The 25560-nt window shown below is 45.1% G+C and overlaps 1 protein-coding gene across 1 annotated transcript in view; it reads right to left on the bottom strand.

Moving 5' to 3' along the window:
- HID1 (HID1 domain containing) overlaps positions 1-25560 on the bottom strand; it is a 396446-nt gene that overhangs the window by 254143 nt on the left and 116743 nt on the right. The window contains exons 2-4 of the mRNA XM_069654845.1: positions 25135-25284; positions 2043-2213; positions 1107-1220 (exon numbers count right to left, since the gene is read on the bottom strand). Coding sequence (XP_069510946.1) covers positions 1107-1220; positions 2043-2213; positions 25135-25284 — 435 coding nt within the window. The remainder of the gene's footprint in view (positions 1-1106; positions 1221-2042; positions 2214-25134; positions 25285-25560) is intronic.

Raw genomic sequence — 25560 nt, 5'->3', positions numbered from 1 at the left:
ATCAACAGCAATATAGCCGATGTAACGTCACTCACTGCGTTTGTGTCTGAAAACAAATATGTGAAGTTTTCAGGTGGTGGGTATACACAATCACATGCCCTTCTAGGAGTGCAAAGACAGTCTCGGTTGTTCCTGTGCGCAATGTCCTGGATGCGTCTAGTGCAATCTGACAACCTCCGGCTCAGCCTTCGATTGCCAGTCACGTGTGAATCCTAAAATGTGTCCAATATGGTCCTGTGACAAGGGAGAATTTGGCACCATCATAAAAACACAAAGCCTGTAAATGCTGTGGCAGAGCTCTCTCTTGGTGTTTAGCCAAATCATGTACTCTTTTTGTGTTCATCCCTTGACTCCACAAGCCCCCACTTCCCTAGTTCAAACCACTGCCAAACAAAATGACTCCCAGTTCCATCTTCGAGTCCATCTCTGGATTTGTTTCTATCGGAACTGGTCCCAAACTCCAGTGTCGTCTCTGTTTCAGGATCCAGCCTCTTGCTCGTCTTTTTCTAGCAATTACCATGCATGTGGCTTTTCACCCAATGTTTCCAACAGTCTTAAGACCAATGCAGCCCCCATCCTTTCAACCCCAGTTCCCAGATCCTCACTCAATGAGTGGTTGCATTATTTTCCACCTACAGTCCAAAGTGAGTGGCACTAGTGGTGTGATTGGTAATATGGGCTTCACTCCCTCCAGTCTGCAGGCAATGTACTGTATCACAGCAGGGTGACTTTGCAGACGTGAAGCAGTTCAGATATGTTAAAGTCACCACAGACTCACTCTTTGATCTTTATATTATCATTTGCCTGAATATGATCAAAGAGTGGTGGCGAGGGTCTAGGAGTATGGAAGGCAATGAACACAATCTGGACTGGAACTTCTGAAACAGAATCATGCTAAAATCCCATGCCCAGAGAATTAGTAGGGTAAGATGCAAGACTCAAATATTATCAAAACTAGAACCTTTTCAAGATGGAGACGAGAGGCATCCACTGCCTCACATATGTTAACTGAGGTGCCATGGTCAACACACAAACACACACACGGCTCTCATCCCTTGTTGATTGTGAACACCAACTCTCTATGTGAGAAGCTCTATGAGACTTACCACACTGCTTTTCCTGTGACTCTGGACTGTGAAGTCAGGACAAAAGAGCAGGTCGGCCACAGCCAGTAGGAGGGATTCTGCCAGTGGGCGGGAGTTGTCTTCATCCTCATCACTCTATGAAAGCAAAAGAATGAGATTATAATATACAGCCAAACAATTAGACGGTACTCCCCACCAGTGCATAGACTCTACACCACATTCTTGCAATAACCCACATTCTACTACAGCACCCCATCAACAAAAGGATCTCCTCTCCATTACTATAGGATACCCACCAGCAGATGACCTGCTAATTTCCCGGCCATTCTCCCAAGACCCTACTATCAAATGGACCCATTCTCCAAGGAGAATGACTTCAGTAGAACTAAGATCTCAACCCCAGGAAACCCACTAGAACAAATACACTGGGATACTGATAACCTCATCATTGTACAATCTCCTTGTAGTTCTGGAACCCTGGGACTAAGCCTACTATGGACCATCCAGCATAAGCACTCCCTCACTATTACCCAAGAACGCTCACCAGCACATAGGCCACATCCTCATTATCATCATCCCAGGAGCTAACACACCCAGATATCTTAATTTTACCAGGATCGCAGAACTCTTCCTCACAACATTCTTCCACAAACCTATCAGCATAAAGACTCTCTGCATAAGCAAGTGATGTTCCTCCTCATTCTATCAGGGTCCACCAAGCACACAGACTTCTAGTGCCTTTCTGTGAGCTTGGGAACCATAAAGGACAGTGATGAGGAGACTTGGAGGTGGTGTGAGCGATTCTTCATTGGTGATGCCCACCAGACCTCCATGCGTTAGTTACCTACATGTACTCATTGAACTCTGATGAACTAACATCTTTCCACTCATGCAACTCAATAGACTGTCATTGCAGTCACACTAGAATCGGGAAAACAAAAATATGTAGGCACAGACCGCTCCACGCCCCGCTCCTGGGACAGTTGACCAAAAGAAGCCCCTCCAATCTGGATCCTCGAAGATGTAGGGAAGAATGCGGGTAAGGAGCCGTGCGCAGTTCAGGACAATCTGCTTCTCCTTTTCCGAGTGGCAGCCACTCTCTGCTCCTTGAACCAGTTTCTCCACAGCCTGCCAAGGTAAGGGGAAGGGAAAAAAGAGAGCCATTGTCTCTTAACCACAAGAACCGCCGGGTGCTCCCTGCAGCACTATGCAGCGAACTGTATTGCAATGTATATAGACCAACATGTACAATTGCACTGACACACCAGCACCTTGGCCACACTACATGCCACTGACCAGTCCCAACTTTGCCCCCACCCCCTACCGCTCTTCCAGAAAACCCCAACACTTAAATGCACTCTTTTACAGAGATCTTTAATTAAGAGTGAAAATTGCAATCTCGCGTACTGCCGTAAGAGGGGCAGCTCTTAAATCTGGGGCAAGCTTTGGGCTGACGGGTATGGCACAGATGATGGGGACAAAATCAAGTATCCTAAATTTCAAAAGTGGAACACAGAGGGCCACACAGCTCGGCTTGTTTCATGTGTGCGCCCTTCAATGTATTCAGAAAGGGGCATTGACAAAGGGGCAGCTAAGGAATGCCAATCTGCAGACTGCACCAACACCTAACACTAAGTTTAATCTGAACGGGAATTGGATATATGAGGTGCAAGTAAATACAAGCATTAAAAAGCCAATTGTTTAGGCATTTGGATCTGCATTTTATGGGTATTTTCTAGGTGGCAATGTAAAATGAGAGTTGCTAGAATGGTAAGCTCTGACAGTCGCATCAGATGGCAGCTATCGTCTTCATAACAGTATTGCCTCAAAGGCCCCCCATCTCCAATCAAAGGTCATGTTTGGCCACTGTATGGAAAACCTAAACTTATTGGAGAATGACCCAACAAATAAACCAACTCAAGAACTTCTCAATAACATGAAGACTCTTTGGTTACTCTCAATTGATCCAAGACCTAGCCCTAGGCATCAATTGCCCAATTGCCCAATGGGGACAACAATGCTGGCCAGACGACTATCTAATTATAGGACACATAGGAGCTCATGTTCCAATGAGCCGTAACGTAAATGGAAGGTGAAAAAGTCTTGCGTAAGGCTTTCATGCCTTCCATTCATGCCACGGCTCATCTTCAATCGTTTGTATGGTGGAGAGGAGAGGCGGAACGCAACTTGCGTTTCCTCCACCTCCCTTGCTCTCCACCATACAAATGCTCGAGCATTTGCACTGGTGCAAATTGTGGAGATCCCTATGGAGATCGTCTGACTTATTCACCAGCATAAAGCAGGCAGACCCTGTAAGGATCCATTGTACATGCTGCCCGCCATGCTGTACAACTACAATCAAATGTTGCCCGACATGCTCCCATGTTGGACAACGTTTATTTGTACTTGTGAACACCGCTTACCTTTTGCGCATGTTAAGTAGTGTTCACAATGAGAATTAAATGCTTGGCGGGCAACGTTTAATTGCAATTGTGAGCACTGCCTGACACGCGAGCATGATCCTTTACTTACTTTGCATAGCGGTGTGCAGAGCAAAAGGTTGCGTACACACGTGTAGGCCGCTTTTGGGCCTGCACCTTTGCACTCCGATGTGCAAATAACGAACATTAGGCAGCGGGGAGCCACTTACCACAGCTCCCCCGGCCAAATTACACCTCGGAGCAACATGAGCTACAAAGTCTTGTCCGCCCATGTTGCACCAACTAATAAAAGCATACAAACGGAACTTATAAAACTTAGACATACTAAAAGCATTCCACATGAAGCATTGTGTAGTGCCGGCTGCGTCCCTGAACTCGACCTAATACCACGCACAATTCGAGGCAAATCGATGTATATAACCTTTTGACAACCTAGCCCTGCCATTCTCCCAAAAAAAATAACTGCTTAAAAAAAAGAGCCAATAAGTGGTTTGGAAAGGAGCAGGCGTTCCCATAACGCAAAAAGGCAAATGGAACCTAAATGGCATGCCCCTTAACACAGCAAAGACACATTGCCTTGCAAGATCTACACAAGTGTGTACCACAACAGAAACATACTGGGCTGAGAGGAAAGAACACTGCTCTGCACTGCCTGTCTCCTAAGAAATGTGCAAATAAAAGAGCAGAATTATTCAAACTCTTAAATCAAATTCCGAAATCCAAGAACTGACACCCGGCCCCATAACTCACACTCCCAACGGCCTTCGCCTACCCACTTACTACTTTTCACTCCTACTAGATAAAAGCAGCTCAGGACAAAAAAAGAATTTGCAGGAAATCCTTCTCTGCTCAGATCTAGCATGTCCCGCCAGCCTGGCTGAACGTCACTTCCGCTGCATCCTTACGTCTGCCGGATTGTGATCCACTTACTGCAATCTATTGCAAGCTACCCATTTGAGTGGCACACCCCACTATTTTCCCCAGGGGCCCATGGTGCCTCAAATTCAGATTCCCAATAAGGAGATAAGGATGTATGAATAAGTCTATAGGGGCCACTTTATTTAGGATGTGAACATAGACCCTAAGGGCACTCGGAGGGTTAATTCAGACATGTTCACTGATTGTGTATTGCTGGTTTGGTGCCATTGCTACCAAATCCTCAAGTGTCCATCGATTGTCTACCACCGACTGTGCGTCAATGTATTTAATGGCGTCATGGCAACTGAAAACTAAAGTGCCAATTACTCCAAAGCGGACACTGATGTGCAACACTGACAGGGTGGCATTGGTACCAAGTCCCAACGTGCCCACTGATTGTGTGTCACTGCAAGTGACCCACTAGGGTCCAGAGTTTATTCTCGTCAGTGGTGTCCTTGGTAAATATTTTTGGGGGGATTCGTGGGGGTGGAGGGGTCAGAGGGATTGTCATTCGCATTTTGTCGCAAAAGACAAGGATTTCAGTCTGAGCCGTTGGATTTAAAAAGCTGTTGACGGGCCATCAAGGAAGCATATTAATGTGGCCCCATTATAGCATCGTAGCCTGCTGACAAGGGCTATACGGGCCCTTAAATCTCTCCCAACAAGTTATAGGCCCAAGCCCTAGGAAAGGGCCTAGGGGCATGGAGAGGGAAGTAACGGCCAGCATAGCCAGAAGTGGAAGCGCTATACAGGCCCTTAAATCTCTCTATAGGCCCAAGGCGCAGGAAAAAGTATGGAGAGGGAAGTAATGGCCAGCATAGCCAGAAGTGGAAGAACTATACAGGCCCTTAAATCTCTTTATAGGCCCAAGCCACAGGAAAGAGACTATAAGTATGGAGAGGGAAGTAACGGCCAGAATAACCAGAAGTGGAAGAACTATACAGGCCCTTAAATCTCTTTATAGGCCCAAGCCACAGGAAGAGGCCTATAAGTATGGCAAGGGAAGTAATGGGCAGAATAGCCAGAAGTGGAAGGGCTATACAGGCCCTTAAATCTCTTTATAGGCCCAAGCCACAGGAAGAGGCCTACTATTATGGCGAGGGAAGTAACAGCCAGCATTGCCAGAAGTGGAAGGGCTATAATGCTATTAGATCATGCCACCTAATGTATAACGTTTTGTTTAAAACAGGAAAGGAAAAAGGAGAAACCTTGAAATGTTGGCAGTTATGTCTTATACCAGCCATTATTGCCCTCTCACACTGCATTGTGTTCAGTGTAATTGCCAACATTCCGATGTTCTAATCAAGCTTTACAGACCCGGCTTGAGGGCCGTAACAGGCGTTATGGCTTGGAGAGCAAGTTAAAGGCTGGAGCGCAGCAACAGCTTTTTACAAGGTTTATGGGAACATAGCACCTGCTGCGCCTAAAGCCCTGACACCACCCCCGCACATCTGTGGGCTATACAAGCACACATAGCCCTTATTGTCCAATGACAGGACCCTACACACGTTTCGATGGGAGAGGCAAAAGGAAGAGTGACTTATTTGTAGAGATTGCCACACTTGCAGGGATGCAGGAGAACATGCCATGCACTATTCTTGCTTTACTTTGAGACCAGGGAATAAGGTGGGGTAACGTCCATGCACTGCCACTTTAGATGCCAGCCCCAGGCACTACCTTGAATCACTTGTGGAAAGGGGTTCATTCTTTATACAGGTCTTTGTAGGTAATAAAAAGAATCTTAAAAGATGTTCTCCAATGTGAGCACATTTCCCTTGATACAATGGGGGTCATTAAGAGGTAGGAGGTAACCATGCTGCTATTAGCGGCATGGCTAGCCCCTTACCGGGTACCGGGTCCGGGTTCCTTGAATGAGGAATTACCGGGCCATTCCGACCTTGGAGGCCCGGTAATTCCTCATTCAAGGAACCCAGACCCGGTACATCCCCATTCCCATTCAAGCCCCCATAGGGCTCAATGGGAATGGGGAGCATGTCAATAACGGGCCCGTTAATAACAGGCTCGTTGTTAGCAGGCTGGGCTGCTCGCGGAACCCCCCCAAGCTAAAACCAGGCATCCTTAGCGGGTCCCGCGAGCACAACTCGTAATGAGGCGGTAAGGGGTTGACGGCCCCGACACCTTCACCGGCGCTGTTAACCCCTTACCGCCAAGGTCGTAATGACCTCCAACGTGTCCTGCGTTTCTCATATTTCTTGGATCCGGCCATCCACCAAACGGCAGCATGTAAAGCCCCTTTGATCATCGTCGGCTTTGGGAAGGCCTTTACCCTATGGGTGAACACCAGGGCTTGCAGGGCCTTCTGGATGAACACGAGGCAGGTTATGTATGATTTAAAAAAAAAAATCTTTTTCTAGTTTAGATCTTTTTATTCGATTAAATTTTACATAACCGACATCGAGTCATCATATCATGTTCTCATATCGCTCCTGCGGTGCATTAACAAAACAATCATACCAAACAAAACCAACCGCTGGCACAACTTACATCAGGGAGTGCCACGCCTTTGTGCCTGCTTAGGCCGCGTCACATGCGAGTGCCACGCCTTTCTGCCTCCCCCCCCCCAGCCTTCCCGCCATATGTTGCACACTTCTCTTGCGCCACAAGGCCACATCCTAGATCCCAGGTGTTCGCCTCAGGGGGGTCTATCATCCGCTGAAAGAAACATCTCTTGCACAAGCGCATTCCAAGCTGTTGCATTATCGCTTCCTTCTCTCACTGCTACGAGTCGTGGACTTTATGGTTTCAAGAGTCAACAACAGGTGGAACAGGCCCCCTCTCACTCCGCCTGGCTTGCGGGTGACTAGGGCCTCCTTCCAACCGATGCATGAGAAACTTTCCTCCCAAGAGCACAGACTAGGAAAAACACCTGACGCGCGAGGGGCTTGAATGGAAAGGCAGGAGCCATAGCAGAGCTGTAAGGGAGGAAGAACAAATAGAGACAATGAGGACGGAACCCTTCTGCACCCCACTCTTACCTGTTGCTCTGTTTTGTGGAGCGGTTAACCTACTTGCTGTGGCGCAAGCAACCAAGGCAGAATGATGTGCAGTGAATGCCAAAACAGAACGGTACAGGAGATGGTAAGTTCCTTCAGTTGGTGGTTCCAGAGGGAGACCCTAACCCGGACGGCACAACGGCATAACTAAGGGGGAGTACACAAAGTCGCCAATGTCCAAGAAGGGAGAAATGACTCAGACTCTGTCTGTAGCAGTTCCGATGGAAACAGGTGAAAACCAGCTGCAGGGTAAGTAAACACAGCAGAGCGTCCTGAATAGAATAAGATTCCAGTATCAAAGAGAGACGGGTGACCTCATTTGATGGCTGCATAGTGTCCCGGAGGGTGAGGCACCGGACTGCCGTATAGCGTTCCAGGAATTCATGGGAGATGAGACGAGGCGATGGAAGCAGGTAAGCAGGAGCTTTGGTAACGCGGAAGCAAGCAGCGTGAGTGGTCCAGTAGAAGTCGGGAGGCGCTCACGCCAGGGTAAGGGGGCCAGTGCACAGGGTACCAGAGGGCAAGGCAAGAGAGTTACCAGCAATTGAATACCAGAGGTCAAGGTGGGCTGAGTAAACAGTCCCAGGGAACAGGGACACAGGCACGGACTGGAGCAGAGTGGAATCCGGCGTAACGAGCCAGGGATCAGTAACCAAGAATCAAGGGTGACAGGATCAAAACAAAGAGCAACTGTACAGTGTAACCAGCAACGGTTTACGTGTTCCACATGGTCGAGGCACAGCAGGACACATGGGAATTGTAGGTGATTGCCTGCAGCGAGACTGTCGCTGTCTGTACAAGACGCCGCGGCAGTCTCCAACAGTGCCGCAACTGGGTGATATTGGGAGGACCCCAAGGTATGACAGTCCCCTCCACCCCCGCAAAGGAGGCCTTCCCCGGGAAGAGCGCATACGTGCAACATGGAAAGCACGCAACAGGCATGGGGCATGGATGTTAGATGTAGGCTCCCAGGTCCGGTCTTCAGGGTCGCAGCCATTCCAATCGATTAGGTAATAGAGGGTACCACCGATAACTTGTGTGTCCAATATGGCTTGCACCTCATATTCGCTCTCACCCTGAACAGAGACAGGGGCAGGAGAAACAGTGAGCCTGGTACCTGCCACATAGGGCCAGAGTAGCGAAACATGGAACACCGGATGTATTCTCCACCGCGGTGGAAACTCCAAACGGAAGGCAGCAGTATTGATGCGTTTGGTGATGCGATAGGGGACCACATAATTGGGAAGCAGCTTGCGTTTCCCTGGGATGCACAGATGTTTGGTAGATAACCAAACCCTGTCACCGGGCTGGTAATCGGGAGCCAGGGAACGGTGCTCATCAGCCTGCGTCTTAGTGTGGCGCTGGGCGGAAAGCAAATGCTGGGTGACCACTGAGCGTATAGAAGCAAGAGCTTGTCTTGACGTATCGTCTAGAGGAGGGCCTGACGTGAGGTAGAACTTTCGGGTGTTGTCCGTACAGAGCATAAAACAGTGAACAGCCCACTGATGAATGGCAAGACTTGTTATACGCAAACTCGGCTGCCCCTAAGACCGACAGCCAGTTGGATTGGAACTGAAGGCACAGGCAGCGCAGGTACTGCTCCAAGGTAGCATTAACATGTTCCCTTTGGCTGTCGGTCTGCGGGTGATAGGAAGATGAGAGACGAGCATCAATGCCCAGAGACCTGGTTAGAAATATCAAAAAATGGGAGGTAAACTGCAAACCACAGTCAGAGACGAGTATAGTAGGCAGGCCGAAAAGGCGAACCACATTGTCAAAAAACAGGGTGGCCAGTCGAGAAGCGGATGGTACCCCCCCAGCAAGGGACAAAACAAGCCATTTTGGTGAATGCGTCAACCACCACAAGAATCGCAGACATGCCTTTGACTATCGGTAATTCAACTACAAAGTCCAGAGAGACCATATACCAGGGGCGATGTGGGATGGGCATAGATTGCAAAAAATCCATAGGTTTGCCCGAATGTGTTTTGCACTGGGTACAGACAGAACACCTTATGATGTATTCCACGACGTCCTGTTTCATACGAGGCCACCAACACCATCTGTGGAGTAAATCGTACGTCTTCGCCTGCCCTGGATGGGCAGCTAGTCGGGCATCATGCGAGCACTCAAGAGCTTGCAGTGTGGATCGGGATCAGGGATGTACAGAAACCCACGGACGTCCGGTAGCCCGGTAACAAGTTGGGCCTCCAGTGCATCAAGATCAGAAGGTGATCATGCGCCCAATGCCGGATGCCATTCAACAAATAGCATGGCTGAGCATACGCAGATCACTGACCTCTTGGGTAAAACGGGCGTAACGGATGTAGGGTCGTCATAATCTTCCCCAATAAGAGACAATGCATCAGCCTTACCATGCATGGGCCCATAGTGGTAAGTAACAGTGAAATTAAACAATGCAAAGAACAGATGGCAATGAATTTGGTTGGCATTAGTACACATAGCATGGGACAATGCTTGCAGATTCCGATGATCTGAGCATACCGTAATCGGGAGTCTCGCCCCCAGGAGAAGGTGCCTCCATTCCTTGAAAGCAGCTCTTAAGGCTAGAAGCTCCCTCTCCATTGTAGTGTAATTGCGTTCCGAGGGAGACAGAGTTCTGGATTAATACGTCACCGGGTGCAGACATTGCGTACAAGGGCAAGTTTGCGGGAGTATTGCACCCACTGCTACGACGAACGGAAGAGAGGGATTCGGGTGTTGCAACAAGGGAGCGGAGGTGAATGCCTCTTTCAAGGCTTGGAACGCCAACTGTGCTTCATTACCCCAAAGGAAAGGAATAGAAGGGCTAGTGGGGCGGGTGAGAGGCACCACAATAGAAAAAAGGAAGCAATGAGGCGCCTATAAACATTGGCAAATCCCAAAAAGAACTGTAAGGCCTTCAATGTAGTAAGGAAAGGCCAGTCCAGCACTGATTGTACCTTGGTGTTGCTCATGTGTTCGCCTTGTGAGGATATTTGGAACCCCAAGTACAAGGCGTGAAAAACACACTTCTCTAGTTTTGCGTACAGGCTGTGTTCCCGTAGGCATTGCAAGACAGTGCATACATGGTGGACGTGTTGGTCTTAGAGAAGAGGAGGATATCATCCAGGTATACAACCACAAAACAATCCAACACATCCTGAAAGATGTCATTTATGAAATGTTGAAAAGTGGCAGGGGCGTTACATAACCCAAAGGGCATGACGCAATATTCGAAGAGCCCGTACCTGGTTTTAAATATAGTCTTCCACTTATCGCCTTGTTGCATTGTCACAAGGTTATAAGCCCCCCTCAGATCAAGCTTCGTAAAGATGTTTGACGCAGACAGACTATTAAGTAATGTCGAGATGAGAGGCAGGGGATATTATTTTTCTGTGGTAATGCTGTTCAGGGGCCTGTAGTCCACATAGGGGTGCAATTCCCCGCCTGTCTTCGGCATGAAGAATATGGGCGAGGCTACGGGTGATGGGGATGGTCCGATATGTCACAAGCAAGACGCTTTGTCTATATAGTCCTTCAGTAGCTTCTCCTCCTGTTGAGTAGGGGAATATATGCGGCCATGGGGACTGACAAACCAGGTACCAGATCTATGGTGCAATTGTAGCTCTGGTGTGGGGTAAGCTGCTCAGAGATCCCCTTGTCAAAGACATTGGAATAGTCCCGGTATACCTGAGGTATATTGTGTAGTACCACAGATTGAGGGTGTACTGGAGAGCAGAGCCAAACAGGGAGATGATATCACCCCACCCTGAGATTCAAGACACCTACCAACACAGGAGGGAGAAGAAAAATATACTGTGTGTCCGACCCAATCAATGGTGGGATTATGCTCCTGGAGCCAAGGAAGGCCCAGGATAAACCCGAAATGGGGTGCTGAAATGAGGTTGAAGGTGATCCATTCTGAATGTCCTTCAGAGGTACTCATTAATACTGGGCAGGTCTGTTCAATTACTTGTCCAGAGACCAAACACGAGCCGTCCACAGCATGCATCTCCTCTGGATTGGTCTTGGGAACAACAGGTAGGCGTGTAAAATTCATTGACTTTTGCATGGTCTGCGGACATCGGGACGCACCCGCTGATCGGGTGGTGAGAAAATGTGAAATGCGTCGGTTTCAGCGAAACGTCCGCCGTGTTGAATTTGCTGACTTTTTGGGGTCCGCAGACAGCACAGCAAATTCTTTTTAAAAAAGCAACATCGCACTTGTCAAACTCAACAAACAATCTCTGGGAAGGTGGGGGGGGGGTGAGGATGGGATGGGATATGGCCATAAGAAGCCAAAAAACGGGTTGTTTCACCCCTGACAGTCCGTGCACTCTCCAGATGTCCTGGGCAGTCCTGTGGCGTCCGCGGACACTTCAAATGTCCTAGGACATCTGTACCTATTTCTGCTTTACAGGGTTGGGGAAAAGCAGTTTTTGGATGGCTTATAACTTTAGCACCATTCAATGAAACTACATTTAATTTTTGAATTTTATTCTAGACCTAATCTGGAAGGGTTTTGCAAAGTTTTGTGGGATTCTGACAAGAGGGGGCAAAATCAGTATGTCATCAATGACATTTGTGATGTCATCTTTGATGTCCTGGGTGTTAGTCTTAGCAGTGCATGGTGGTGGCGTGAGTTATGGTTGCTTAGCTTTCAAAGCATGGAACATCTGTATCTAAATGTGAAAAATAACAGGAAATTTAACAGAGAACTTAGCTCATACAGACGCATATAGATAAAGAATTACAGCAGAAATACCAAAATATGCATCCCTCAAACCTCAAGCGGTATGGTAACAAAGTGCAGAAAGTTCTGACAACCAAAAAGAAGAAACTAAGGAGCGAGAAAACGAGAATAGCCAGTAGAGAACCTGCTAAGCAAAAACGTTATTTCAAGCGGAAACTAACCGCCAGGAATCGGAATTGGGATTTGTTGACCAGGAACAAAAAGCAGCTCCTGGATATCAGACATAATCAGTTAGGCAGGAGCTACCTCTGGGGATGTAGGAGCTAGTACAGTGTGTGCAGGAAATCTAACTTTGCGCAAGATGCAAACTCTTGTCCATTTTATGTTATCCAATATGCTCTATATGTCCCTTAGGTGTGTTCTTTATTCTCCTTTATATACATTCCCAAACATACGGTTAATATTGTGTAGCTTGGTTTGTATGGCACCACTTGCCACAGAAGTCAAATGTAGCTCCTGGTAGCTGTTGATTTCAAACCAACAAATCTCTGTATGCCGACCGACCAGGAGCTACATAGCGCTCTGTTCCTGGCAAATTTCGAACCCTGCGCTCGCAAGTAAAAGGCACAGGTGATGCCATTGTGATTTCATAGTAACCATTTACTTAAGTTTGCCTGAATTAACTGGATTCAGAATTACTTTTCTAAAGGTATGTTAATAGTGTGGTCAAGTTTTTTTTGTAAATGTCCATAGAGTGATAGTCCTTAGAATTTACTGGAGGTTATCCTTGTTAGAGTCATCCTTCCCCAGGAAGTTCAGATAGTTGTCCACATATGTTTGTTTTTGTCCTCTTTGGTCTTCCTGAAAAGTTACCTCTTGCCCGCTACACATGTCGCCACTCCCTTTTAGTGGCTCATCAGGAGGGATTGTGTGGTTCAGATTATGATAATTCGTAATTAGTCAGTGTCTGTTAGGAAAATATACATAATGCATGTGTGAGCCCCTTGTAGGGGTATAGATTAGAGTCAACTAATACATAGTAGTGATAAAACATGAAAAAAGAAAGGAAAATTAAAATAGGTTGGCCAAAACTCACCCAGGGGAGTTCTTGATTGCTTACGCAAAGATTAAGGTAAGGATTCCCCTGGGAAGGTGGTATATCCTAAAATAAAACCAAATGTATGCATGCATACAGGGTCTAGATTAAAAGCTCAATAGGTCCAAGTTTCAAAAAATGGTGTGACAAATGCCCTTACCTATTGGTGGCTGTGCGGATAGATTTAGTAACTCCAGCATTCTTCATCGAAAAACTAGCGCTCCTGCTGGTAGATTTGGTGTTTTGGGAATTGCCGGCAGATATAATTGTCGCGTTTGACATCCGCGCGCATGCACATGTGCAGTGACGTCCTTAATGATGCGTGATCGTCACTAGCAGTACATTTTGAAATGGTGCCATTCTGAGCGGAGAATGGCAATAACGCTGTAGAATTCTAAACTTAAATGTTGAGTTGGTAAGATATTTGTAAATATGCGTCTAAAGTGGCAAAATTAAGTAACAATTATGACTGATGGCAATTGTCACGGAATGAGTTCAAAAGGGTTGGTAAAAGAAAGGCTGAGAGATGAAATAAATGAAGATTTGGCAGTTTAAATATGAATCTGACATATGGAAGTCTGGGACAGCTGCATTCTAAGGGTGAATCGTTGGAATAAACTACTCTGATAGACATCGGTTGGCACAATAGACTGTTAGGAAAAGTGATATATTATAAAGAGGGTTATTCAGTGTATTGCCTATTACCAATTCTTTGTAATGAGAAACAGGTGAGTGCTTGTACATTTACAGAAAGTTGAATAATTCATTATCCCGATTTAAACCAAAGAAGCACGCGTGCATAGAATATATCCATTGTGCTTCTCTCTGGCGAAGGAGTTGTTCTTTGTTTCCTCCTCTTGGTATATTTTTTTTTCTTCTAGACCAGCACATTTTAGTAGTGCTGGGTTTCCATCTGTATATTCTTCTACAAAATGTGCTGCTAATGGATATCTGATGCCATTGTTTCAAACACTTCTGACATGTTCCAATAGTCTGGTTTTCATTTTACAAATGGTGCTGCCTATGTGCCATTTTGCACATAAACATTGAATAACATCTATAACATAATTTGTGTTGCAGTTGACAAACTGTTGTATATTTTTCTTGGTGCCATTAGATAAATTGATGCCTTTGAGTTTATTCAGCATGTTAGGACAGATCTTATAGTGTTCACATGTATGGTTTCCTATGGCCTCAGGCCTGTTCAATGATACTGCCAGAGTTTTGGGTTTTGCTTCTGCTCTCATATTGCTTGGGTTCAACTGGTTTTTGATAGCTTTCACATTTCGAAAGGTGATGGATGGTTTGAGGGTCTATATATTTTTTTTAGATGGTTGTCCAATTGTAGAATATTCTAATATTTAACTAATATTTTTCTGCGAGTTGAGGCATTAGAGCTGTAAGTGATGATGAATCTGATAGTTTTGCCTTGAGGTTTGGTTTGAGGGCCCTTCTTTATTTTTATGGCGTTCAGATCTTTCTTTCAATTTGGCTCTTGTTTCAGCTTTGTTGAGAAGTTTTGTTACTATATCCCATTTCTTTGATTTCAGTTTGTCTGTTTTGTTTATGTTGTTCGAATTTTGACATTTCACTACAGTTCCTCTTGATTCTGAATAGTTTTCGATAGGGTATATTGTGTACAATATGTCTAGGATGGTAACTTAGAGCATGCAGTGTGCTGTTTCCTGCTGTCAGTTTCTTGTACAAGCTGCTGTGTATGGTATTGTTATTGACATAAATATCCAGACAATGAAATAGATTCTCCCAGAGCTTTCATTCATGGTCAGTGAGATGTTGTAATCATTGGTGTTGAGGTATTTGACATAGTGGAGAAGAGATTATCGGTCTCCATCCCAAATGATTATAATGGCATCCATGTAGCAGCCCCAGAAAATGACTTGGTTGCTGTCATTAAAAGCTGGGTGTGTCCAAGCATGCTCAATTTCGAAATGGCCCATAAATAAGTTGGTATGGGGGGGGGGGGGAACATATTTTGCCCCATGACTGTTTGTTGTATTTGTTGGTATATTTGTTCATTAAAGTAGAATATACTGTTTGTTCGTGTAAATTCCAACATTGATATTGTTTTGTTCAAAGTATGAGACCAATCTCAATTTGAGGAAATAGTGGTGTATTCCCTTCTGATGCTTGATGCTGTAACATCTAGTGTCACAAATCTGTACGTCTTAAACCAGGTGATAGAGTCTAGTTGTTGGAGCATATGAGTAGTATCTCTGATGTAGGAAGCCAAGCCGGAGGCTAATGGTTGTAGGTGGGTGTCAATGTAGGCAGATATTATTATATAAGATTGGATAGATTCATGACAAAGTTCATTTGTTTCATCCCCCGATTTTTTGTTGGGATCTTGTTGACATTCCTTGTCTACGGTTTCTTAATTCCTCCTCTCTTTCCTCTCTTGTGGGTCTTGTGTTGTTCAGGGTATTTGGGTCTGCGGTAGTATGTGTCCCTGGATTGCTACTGTCTATTTCCTGATGTGTGATGTTGGTACTCTGTATCTCCCGAGTTCTTCTGAAAAAGGACAGTCAATTTCTGTTGGGTTTGTGCTCACAACAGATTCTTGATCTGTGTAGCTACTGCAGGCGGATTCAATTTCAGAGGAAGGAGGGGTTGAGACTGCAAGTAATTGCACTGTAGGTTTAAGGGTGCATGTATTGCCTGTGCTACCGAAGGGTTTGAGATCATGTTTTTTGTGAAAAGTATAGATCCGTTTGTTCTTATAGTCGTTCTCATCTCTGATAAATTTGTTTTTTTTTTGTACTTTAATTCCGATGTACATTTTTGCAAATGGTCATCTAGAATCTGGTTGTTTCTGAAAGTCAGCTCCGGTAGACTAAGGTTCTCTATCTTCAGTTTGATTTCTTTCAAAGTGCGATCATGCACTTTAGTTGACTGGTATATTTAATAATCATTTCTTTTGATGTATTGGTCAACATTTGTTCCTAATCGTTTAGCGCTGAAATCTCTTCTTCAAATGTAGTAAAAATGCATATTCTAAAACCTCTTGGTATGCAACCCACTTCCATGTATGTCTTCAGTGTTTTAATTTGCCACCATTTAGAGAGTTTTTTTTTAAATTATATTTCTAGTTCTATGAATAATTTTCTGAGTTATACTGGTGATTGACTAGTGGGAATGGAATTATTTTAAGTTGCATGTCTCAAAAAGAGATCATCTGATTCTGCATCCTTGGATGGGAAACCATATTGTGTGGCTTAAAATAGTGACGTTTTCCATGGAGGTTCTGCCTAAATTTGTTTTGCTACTGGCTATTAGTTGTTAATTAAATTTTCCACTTAAGACGCATATTTACATATATTTACAAATATCCTACCACCTCAACTAATACGTTTATAATTCCACAGCGTTTTTGCCATTCTCTGCTTAGAATGACACCATTTCAAAATGGTCGACATCCGTGTACCACTAGTGACAATATCCTGCACCATTAGTGATGTCACTGTGCATGCAGAGTGTGCGTGATGATGTCAGACGCAGCAATTATATCTTCTGGCAATTCCCAGAATGCTGAATCCCACAGGATCGGCACCCATTTTTTTATGAAGATTGAAGGACGATCACTCTATGGAGATAGAAAGGCTAAAGATGCACAATATCCACATTTCAAATGTGCACTATTGAACACACAACCCCTATCTGCACAAGATAGACTTGATAAGACTGGGGGAGGGAGTCGCCCTCATCCACAAAGACACATTATCCTTGAGACTAGCAGAACATAGCACATGGGCTGGAAATGCCGACATCCTATCAGCCAAGCTCACGCTCTCCCCCAACAACCTAATCAATATCCTCATCACATATAGACCCCCCCCGGTCTCCCAGCAGACTTCCAAGAGCACCTCTCCCATAGGCTAAGCAACAACATCAAAAAATCCTCAAAAATCCTCCTATTAGGAGACCTAAATCTAGGAGTTAATGATTCCGAAGGACAAAACTGCCACACTCTTAGCCACAGAACTTGCAGACCTAGGACTCTCCCAAAGAGTCACCACGCCCACCCACTCCAAAGGCCGCACCCTTGACTGGGTCATGGATCACAACTGTGCTTCCATCATTAACTCAAACACTGCTCTCCCATGAATGGGCCACACGTGCATAGAATTCACTATCTCCACCAACCCCACCCCTAAGATTACTACCCACGCTCCACCCGCCATAACAAGAAGTTCCAAAAAACTCAGCACAGAAAATCTGCGACCCTACCTCAAAAACCCCAGCCTAGCACCGCCTTTCTCTCAAGACCCAAATATACTATCAGCAATCTTTAATGATACTCTCACCAATGCCATAAACTCTATAGCCCTATTAGAAAGCAAAAAATAAAAAAATAAATTTCACTACAACTCTTGGTTCTCGGATGAACTCCAAACCCTCCGAGCGCAAAAGCGTCAGTCTCTAAAAACATGGCAAGCAGATCCCACTGACCTAAATAAGACCCTCTTCAAACAAATAGCCCTCCAATATAAAAAAAGCCATCTTAATTACAAAATCTAACTCTTTCGACGACAGGATCTCAAAGGCCAACTCCCAAGCGAAAGAATTATTCGCAATCTTCAACGAACTTGTCACACCCCCAGCTACCGCAGACGAAATAAATAAAGACAAAGCCTGGTGCACGAGCACCCAGTCCGCAATGCTTAACAAAATAAAACTTCTCCAAAATAAAATTCAAAACCATTGTAAAGCCCTCCCGAGCCCAAAAACTAACAGCCCCACACCTGATCAGGGTATTATTTTCAGCCACGCCCGATTCGCACTCAGAGACATCACTGTACCAGAGGCCCTTCATATCTTCAAAAACCTCAAACCATCTCTCTGTAAAGCAGACATCTGCCCTCCTAAAATCATCAAGGAATGTGCCAACGACCTAGCACCCCTTATTACTGCTTTCATTAATGCATCATTCCAAACAGGTATTGTCCCAAACAGTCGTAAGAAAGCATGGGTGCGGCCTCTACTAAAAAAGGCCACACTTGACCCAGCACAATCAAACAACTACAGACTGATAACGACTGTCCTGTTCCTCTTGAAAATCCTGGACAAAGCAGCCCACAACCAGATCCAGTCATACATAGAAGCAAACTCCATACTAGGCAAAAGGCAATCTGGCTTCCGCATCGGGCATGGAACAGAATCAGCCTTACTAGACCTTAAACCCTCCCTGCTCCTTCTTCTTGACCCATCAGCAGCTTTCAACCTGGTAGATCACCAAACACTCACCACCCACCACACTCACGCAGCACACTTCTCTAAACAAGCTGCAACCTTGATCACATCCTTCCTCGAAGGTAGAGCCATGACGGTCTACTCCGACACTGTAAACGCAGACCTTACCACTTTAAACTGCGGTGTCCCCCAAGGTTCGTGTACAGCCCCCAACCCTCTATAACCTCTTCACGAAACCCCTCTTCGACCTACTTGATTCCATGGGTGTTGCATAGACCAAATATGCAGACGATACTCGAGTACTTATACCCCTATCTGGACTCTATCACCAAGACGCTAAGGCCCTCCACAACATCTATGTCACTATCCAAGCGTGGGTGGCACTCAATGGCCTCTGCCTAAATGGGGAGAAGACTGAAATTCTCATCCTCGGCCAGAAAAACACTATAATAAAGCTTAACCCCCAGTACGCCAACTTCAACATAGACAACTCAAACATCCCAGTATCATCTTCCGTCAAGACACTAGGGGTTCACATTGACGCAAATCTATTTATGAACAGACAAACCAGCGCCATAACCTCTGCATCAGCGCTCAGCATCAAACTCATCAACGCCATCAAACCCTACTTATCCGCGCCAAACCGCCTAGCCATAGCTAGAGCAACCATAGGCGCCAAACTCGACTATTGCAACGCTCTCCTAGCTGCCACCTCTGCTAAGAACATTGATGCCGGTCAAGTGGCACAGCAAGTAGAGCGCTCGCTTTGACATCCGTGCAGAGCTTGCTAACGCAGGTTCGAATCCCGGCAGGGCCAAACTCAGCCTTTCATCCTTCCGAGGTCGATAAATGAGCACCACACACCGTGGGTAATAATAAGCAGCGCTCAGATACCTGAGGGTTCGTAGCGCTATATAAATGCTAAATTATTATTATTATAGACTGCAAACCACTCAAAAAATGCCCTAAGAGCCGCACTGATCATCCCCAGAAGAGACCATATATATATTTCATGCCAGACCTGAAGCATTGTAGCTTCAGGTCAAAGACCGCATTACCCTGAAAATCCTTACCATCACACATAGATGCATTAACAACACCGCTCCCACCTACTTAGCCTAAGCTATATCAAGAACCACTTCCACTCGCCCCACCAGAGCTCAGTACACCAACCAGCCACACATACCTCGCATCAAGAGAGTCACAGCTGGAGGGCTAGGCTTCTCCTACATTGCACCAAAACTATGGATCTCACTCCCTGCCACCCTCAGAGCTGAAACTTCCATCTCCGTCTTCCGCAACAACCTCAAGACCACTCTCCTCTACGAGTAACGCAATCTCCTACCCTACCCCTGTCTTGTATATTGTAACATAAACACAAATGTAATATAACTATATTATAAACCTGTATATTTACTGCTATCCCTGCTCACTATGTAACATATGTATGATTTTTGACCCTGTAACTAAGCTTTGTACTGTAACGAGTGCCACAATGTCCTCGGACTGCTGTGCGCTATATAAATGATAAAACAAATAAAACAAACAAATAGATCAATAACTTCACCACACTTAACAAACCTGGAGAAAAGTAATTCTGAACGCAGTTAATTCAGACAAACATAAGTAAATGGTTAACCTGTAACCTTACAAATAATAGCTGTCTGATGTTTTTTCTTCTTTTCAAAACATTAGTCACACAACCCACGCAAAGAATTGTATGTGCTGGCGCAGGATTTGACCTCAACAATTTTTCTTAGTCACTCAATATTGGGCAGGCACAATTTAAGGGCCAAACCAGCCACAGCAAAAGTGACTGCATCAACTCAGTACATTAGGTAACTGCATGGTTCGCCATAGATTTCTTTTATATCTGCAATTTATTTTCAATCGACACCATACATGAATTGCATTGCATTGTTAATGTACCTCATTTTTTGGAGAGTCGTTAAACTATTTTCTATGAAGCTTGTTTCAGTATTTTCAATTCAGACCCTTGTATCCCATAGCGTGCTCACTCAGATAATATTTCTTGATACAGCATTTTGTGTATTCTTTTCAGAACTCATTGGGAGAATGTGGATCACTGCATCTTGAGCTTTCCTACTGCATTCCCTTTTTACACCACATCTTTTGAGTGCAATAGGGTCATCTATTCAAGCTTCGTTTTTAACCATCAAAGGAAAATATTTGTTCACACACAAATGGGTCTACAAAAAAAGACTGGTGTCTTCGTCACAACTCTGGGCAATTGCACTTGGTTTAGTTATGGGGAATATGATTATGATTCCCAGATACCTTTGGGTTCATTGCATGCCCTGCTGTTCTGCTGGTGAGTGGATGGTGTCTCTGCTGCTGCTCTCTCATGCTGCTCCATCTCAGGACTTGCCAGACAAGACCTCTGCAGCTGTACTTCCTTGAGGGAACCTCCTTTCTCCAGCCTGCACGCCCAGGTCCTGATGGGAGTCTCTACTGTCCTGTACTAAGGGTCATAAATGGCCTGTCCTGCTGCTGCTCCTTGTTCCACCGGTCTGAGGGTCACCTCCTCTGGGTCCTTTGACCACGTCTGCATTGCTGGGCCCATCAACTCCTCACCAGCGGCAACGTTTGCAGTCCATTTGCCTGGAATTTTAACAGCAACCTGTGGAAAACCCAACATCTCTATTAAACTATGCATTCATGCACGGGAACGTTTGGCAGCTTCTGGCAGCCTTGTCCACATCTTTGGGGTTTTGGACTCCTACTCGGTCACTGGTCCCATTGAGTAGATGGGGGATTCTCTGGCAGACCTTCCTCCGGAGTACTTCAGCCCTTCTGTCTGCATTCCACTCTTGAAGTCTCCACTGCAATATTCATCTGTGGGCTACTTGTGAGAAGACTATAGAGCTGGATCTCCTCTGGTGGGATCCCTCAGGGACAGGAGGCGGAGGGTTACCTCCTCCCCACCCCCGCAGCTCTCCTTGGAACTTGGTAAAACTTAAACCATTTTCCCTATAAGTGGCAGCTGCATATTTAATGTGTCCCATTAAAGTCTGTAGATTGTTATTGCATGCCTTTCAGAGGTACCTTTGACGTTGTTGATACCTTCTTTCTATGTTTGAATAATTACCTGCATTATAGACATTTCTTTTATGCACCCTTTCATTTAAATAGCAGATTTTCGTAATACAGTGTGCAGGCCTTTCTTTGTTCGAGGTTTAATGTAGATGTGTGCTATATGTATTTTATTACCATTCTTCTCCCCTCCTTAGAGTGAAGCTGTTCTGCTTTGCCAATGCAACTAATGTGAGAGTCAGCAATATCTTAGGGTTGCTCTTCCTAAGCCTTCACCATAGGATGTTAGGAACATCTCTAACATTAGACAACTGACTATACAGGCAAATGGGCAGATATTCTTTCTTTCGTCACAAAGGTGGGAAACCTCCAACTAGCAAGGCCTATCAGGGTTCGGCCCTAATTGCAGGGTTCTACGAGGTTCTAGGTTTAGTCATAGACAACTGTTTGTGTGTGTGCACTTTATTCGTGCACTTTTTGTCGAATTGGGAATTCAACCTTTTTTTCTAGAATGGGGGTTCTCGGACATATCCTCCCACATATCACACCCCCTTACAAATGCATATACATGTATATGTGTATGTATTTGATCAAATTAGACAAGTGCACTGACAAAGTGCCCACAAACAAACATCAAACACAGCATTACGTTCTACAACAGAGGTACAGAGGTAAAAAGGACAAAAAAAATGACTGAAGATTGTCCAATGTAGTGTATCTCATCAATGCAAGAAATGTCTGCAAGAAATGTATGTAGGAGAGACCCGGCAGGAGCTGCGTAAAATGATTAACCTATATAGGTACAACCTCTCGAACCACAAAACAGAAACGCTAGTGGATCGCAACTTCACAAAGAATGTACACCTATTGTAGGATCTATTGGTGACGGTTCTGAAGGGAAAATAAAAAACAGACCCCATCTCTCTGGTGGTCCGATGCAGTCCTGTAAAGTCAATTGTCTAATTTTCTGGAACATTTCCATAGGTCTTCTGATGAGAGCTTCACACCGGGTAGAAACACTCTTCAGGAGCTATTGATGATGGATTTGAAAGGTGACCTCTCAAATACCATACACAGAAGAACATGTGAGCTCAAGTACTTGAAGATGCTTAACCTAAAAGACAGGGGTCTGAACATAGATATATGTTTTATGACAGACAATGAGTAACTTTGAGCCCAGGAATAGCAAGGCAAACGCATCAACAATGCCATCCAGTACCGCCTGTCGGGAACCTCTGTCTGTCACTACTGTTCAGAACCCCTAATGGGTAAGGACACAGGACAACAGAAACATTGGGTGTAAATCTCAAATGGTTGACTCCCATTATCGAGCATGAAGCACACTGAGGTGACAGCCGGCATTGTATCATTCACAAATGGCAAACATATTGTATTTGCCACATTGTATGCAGCCAAAAAGCCATTCTTAAGAGGCTTAGGCATGCTGAAGTAACATTGAACACTTCAACATTTAAATCTTGAACATAGTTTGTAGTGTTACATTGTAGACTAGTAAACATTAGCAGCTGCATTGATTTAACAACATGGTCCCGACACGATATGTAGGCTGCAAAACACACTTTTAGACTATGTGAGGAACATTAGTAATGTTAGGAAATCACTGTGGCCCACCTTAAGACTGCCTGTGCCTCACTGAGAGGGAGAACGTAGTACATTCAACAGGTACATTGTTTTCTTAAAATAAAATTCTTAAAATGGGAGCCGTTTACAGTGAAAACTGTTGTCTTTCATCAGTTGTATGGCCCTTCACAAAAGACAACAATCCCAGACCTGCCCTCCATTCAAACTACACTTTCACCAAATGAGGTTTAAACTGAATGGTACTTTTTACTTCGAGAATTAACTGCCCAATGTGCACTTCTTTGCCACTCATTTTATTCTGCGCTATCTGGTGAAGGATTCTATGGCACTTGAAAAGCAAATATATTGGTCCATCTAAGCATTATAATTCCAGATAGCTCAATAAAAGGTATCAAGACCTGCAATTTGTGTAAAGAATATTGCAAAAATTCAGTAGAAGTACCATATTAGTTAGCTGAACAAAGCATTAAACATGCAGTACGTAAGCCAATCTTGAGAGGGTAACACCTTTACTAGGGAACTCCCCTACGGCCATACCAACCTGAATGCACCCAATCCCGACTGATATCAGAAGCTAAGCAGGGTCTGGCCTGGTTAGTACTTGAATGGGAGAAGGGGACACATTTGTGCTTTTCAAATTTTCTGGATAATATATGTTTCTTATTCATGCACCTTGCTTCTCTCCGTGAGAAGGGGCAGAAAACTAAATACAAATAAATGTAAAAAAGTGAAACATCCTATAGAAGCCATTTCTAAAAGGTACTCCCCGATTCCCAAAGGTTTTCCTCAACTGTATGGGCCCACAAGTCAGACACACTGCCACATTCTGAGGGTGCCACAATTCACAAAACTAAATCTGCTAGCACTACGGCATTGCACTGGTAAACCTGTGGCACATGAAAAGTTTGCAGACATGGGTTGCGCTGAAAGAGGGACTTCTGCAAAATGTTCTTCTAGCTCATTAAGGAAGTGTGGCCACCGCAGAGTCTACATCTCCTAAACCTAGTCTCCCCTGTTGGAAGCCGGATGCAGAGGGAAACACAATGCAGCCAGGGTTCAATAAAGAACCCTGGCAGCATTTTTGAGCCCCAAACAGAAGTGCCCATGCTTACCATGAACGTCTGTTTTTTTCACATTTTAACCTCGGATACAGAGGTGGAAATGTAAGATTTGCCCTCTGCTCGCTGACCTTAGCGATTCTCCCCCTCCTCACCAGCCAACCTGTGTTCAGATTCTCAACACTTAGAAGTGCAACAATGAGCTTAGGGCTGACCTCTTTCATCCACAACAATCCTCTTCTCCTAGACTTAAATCCCTGCTCGGAATTGGGGATGGGTGTGGCACGCGATGTTAGTCAAACCTTGAGGGGCACTTTGCTCCTCACATCCGGTCCATTGTCAGTGAATTATTCTCAATATGCAGTGATAGGCAGCAAAATGAGAGAAGATTCAAATCTAGGACTCAAACAGGGCACACTGCTTACGTTTCTTGTAACTCCTTATGTGGTGGAAGTGTACGAAAAGAAGTAGTGGAACTATGTTCCCTGCGGGCCGGCACATGCTCTACACAAACCCCATCGCTGCGCCCCCTCCCACACACAATCCAAACCCCCAAACGAACACACCTGATATTTAAGGGAATGTTCAGTGCAGTGCACTAAAGTGCCAGCTGCAACTCCTTCATACACTTTCATTTTAAAACGAAACCATTCCACAATGGTTTCCTTTTAAAATAAAAGTATAGGAACAGTGAAACTTAAAAATAAAAAGTATAGGAGCACCGCTCCCGCCCACTTCGACCTATAATACAGTGTCCCACATTGTTCTGAAATAGCCGAAAGAAAGCTAGTTGGTTATGCAAAAAACATCTGGGCAAAAAAAGAAACTAGCAATCACTTTGTAAATAGCAACGTCTAAAGTTTGCCAACTATGCACATTGAAGTCAGGGTGTGTCCTTTGGATATTTGATGGCTTGCCACAGCACGTGGGTACAATCATTTCTGGCAGGTCTTAGGAGCCGTCATGTGCATGGTGAGCCATACCTTGTAGCAGAGTGTAGCCAGGTTGGATGGGGATTCTTCCCTCACCGCTCTGATTTCTGCCGCTGGAACCAAAGCGAAGACATCCTGAACTGACGTGGCTGTGTCCGCCCAGAACTGGTCCCAAAAGGCATCATCCGTCGCCTCCACTGGCTGCAAATAGATAAACCAAGGGAAGGCATGAGAATGTGTCAAACTGCAGGTGGGGGTGAGAGGGGGGGGGTTGACAGAATCCACTGGTGATATCACTCTCCCCAGAGCTACCCACTGTGGAGAAAAAATGCAGTAAAGCCTGTCCACAGATTGGACGAAATACCTTCTATCAGTAGGGCTCAACAATGTTCATTCCCACCTTCTCACTCAAATACCCTGCACACTATGTGTAGTGGACTGCATGGATCAGGTGAATGTTAACTTTAATTGAATGCA

Source organism: Ambystoma mexicanum, chromosome 3q (genome assembly GCF_040938575.1).
Source record: "Ambystoma mexicanum isolate Mex_15411 chromosome 3q, UKY_AmexF1_1, whole genome shotgun sequence".
Classification (NCBI taxonomy): domain Eukaryota; kingdom Metazoa; phylum Chordata; class Amphibia; order Caudata; family Ambystomatidae; genus Ambystoma; species Ambystoma mexicanum.
Note: the sequence above shows the minus strand (reverse complement) of the source record. Positions and strands in the feature narration are given on the sequence as shown.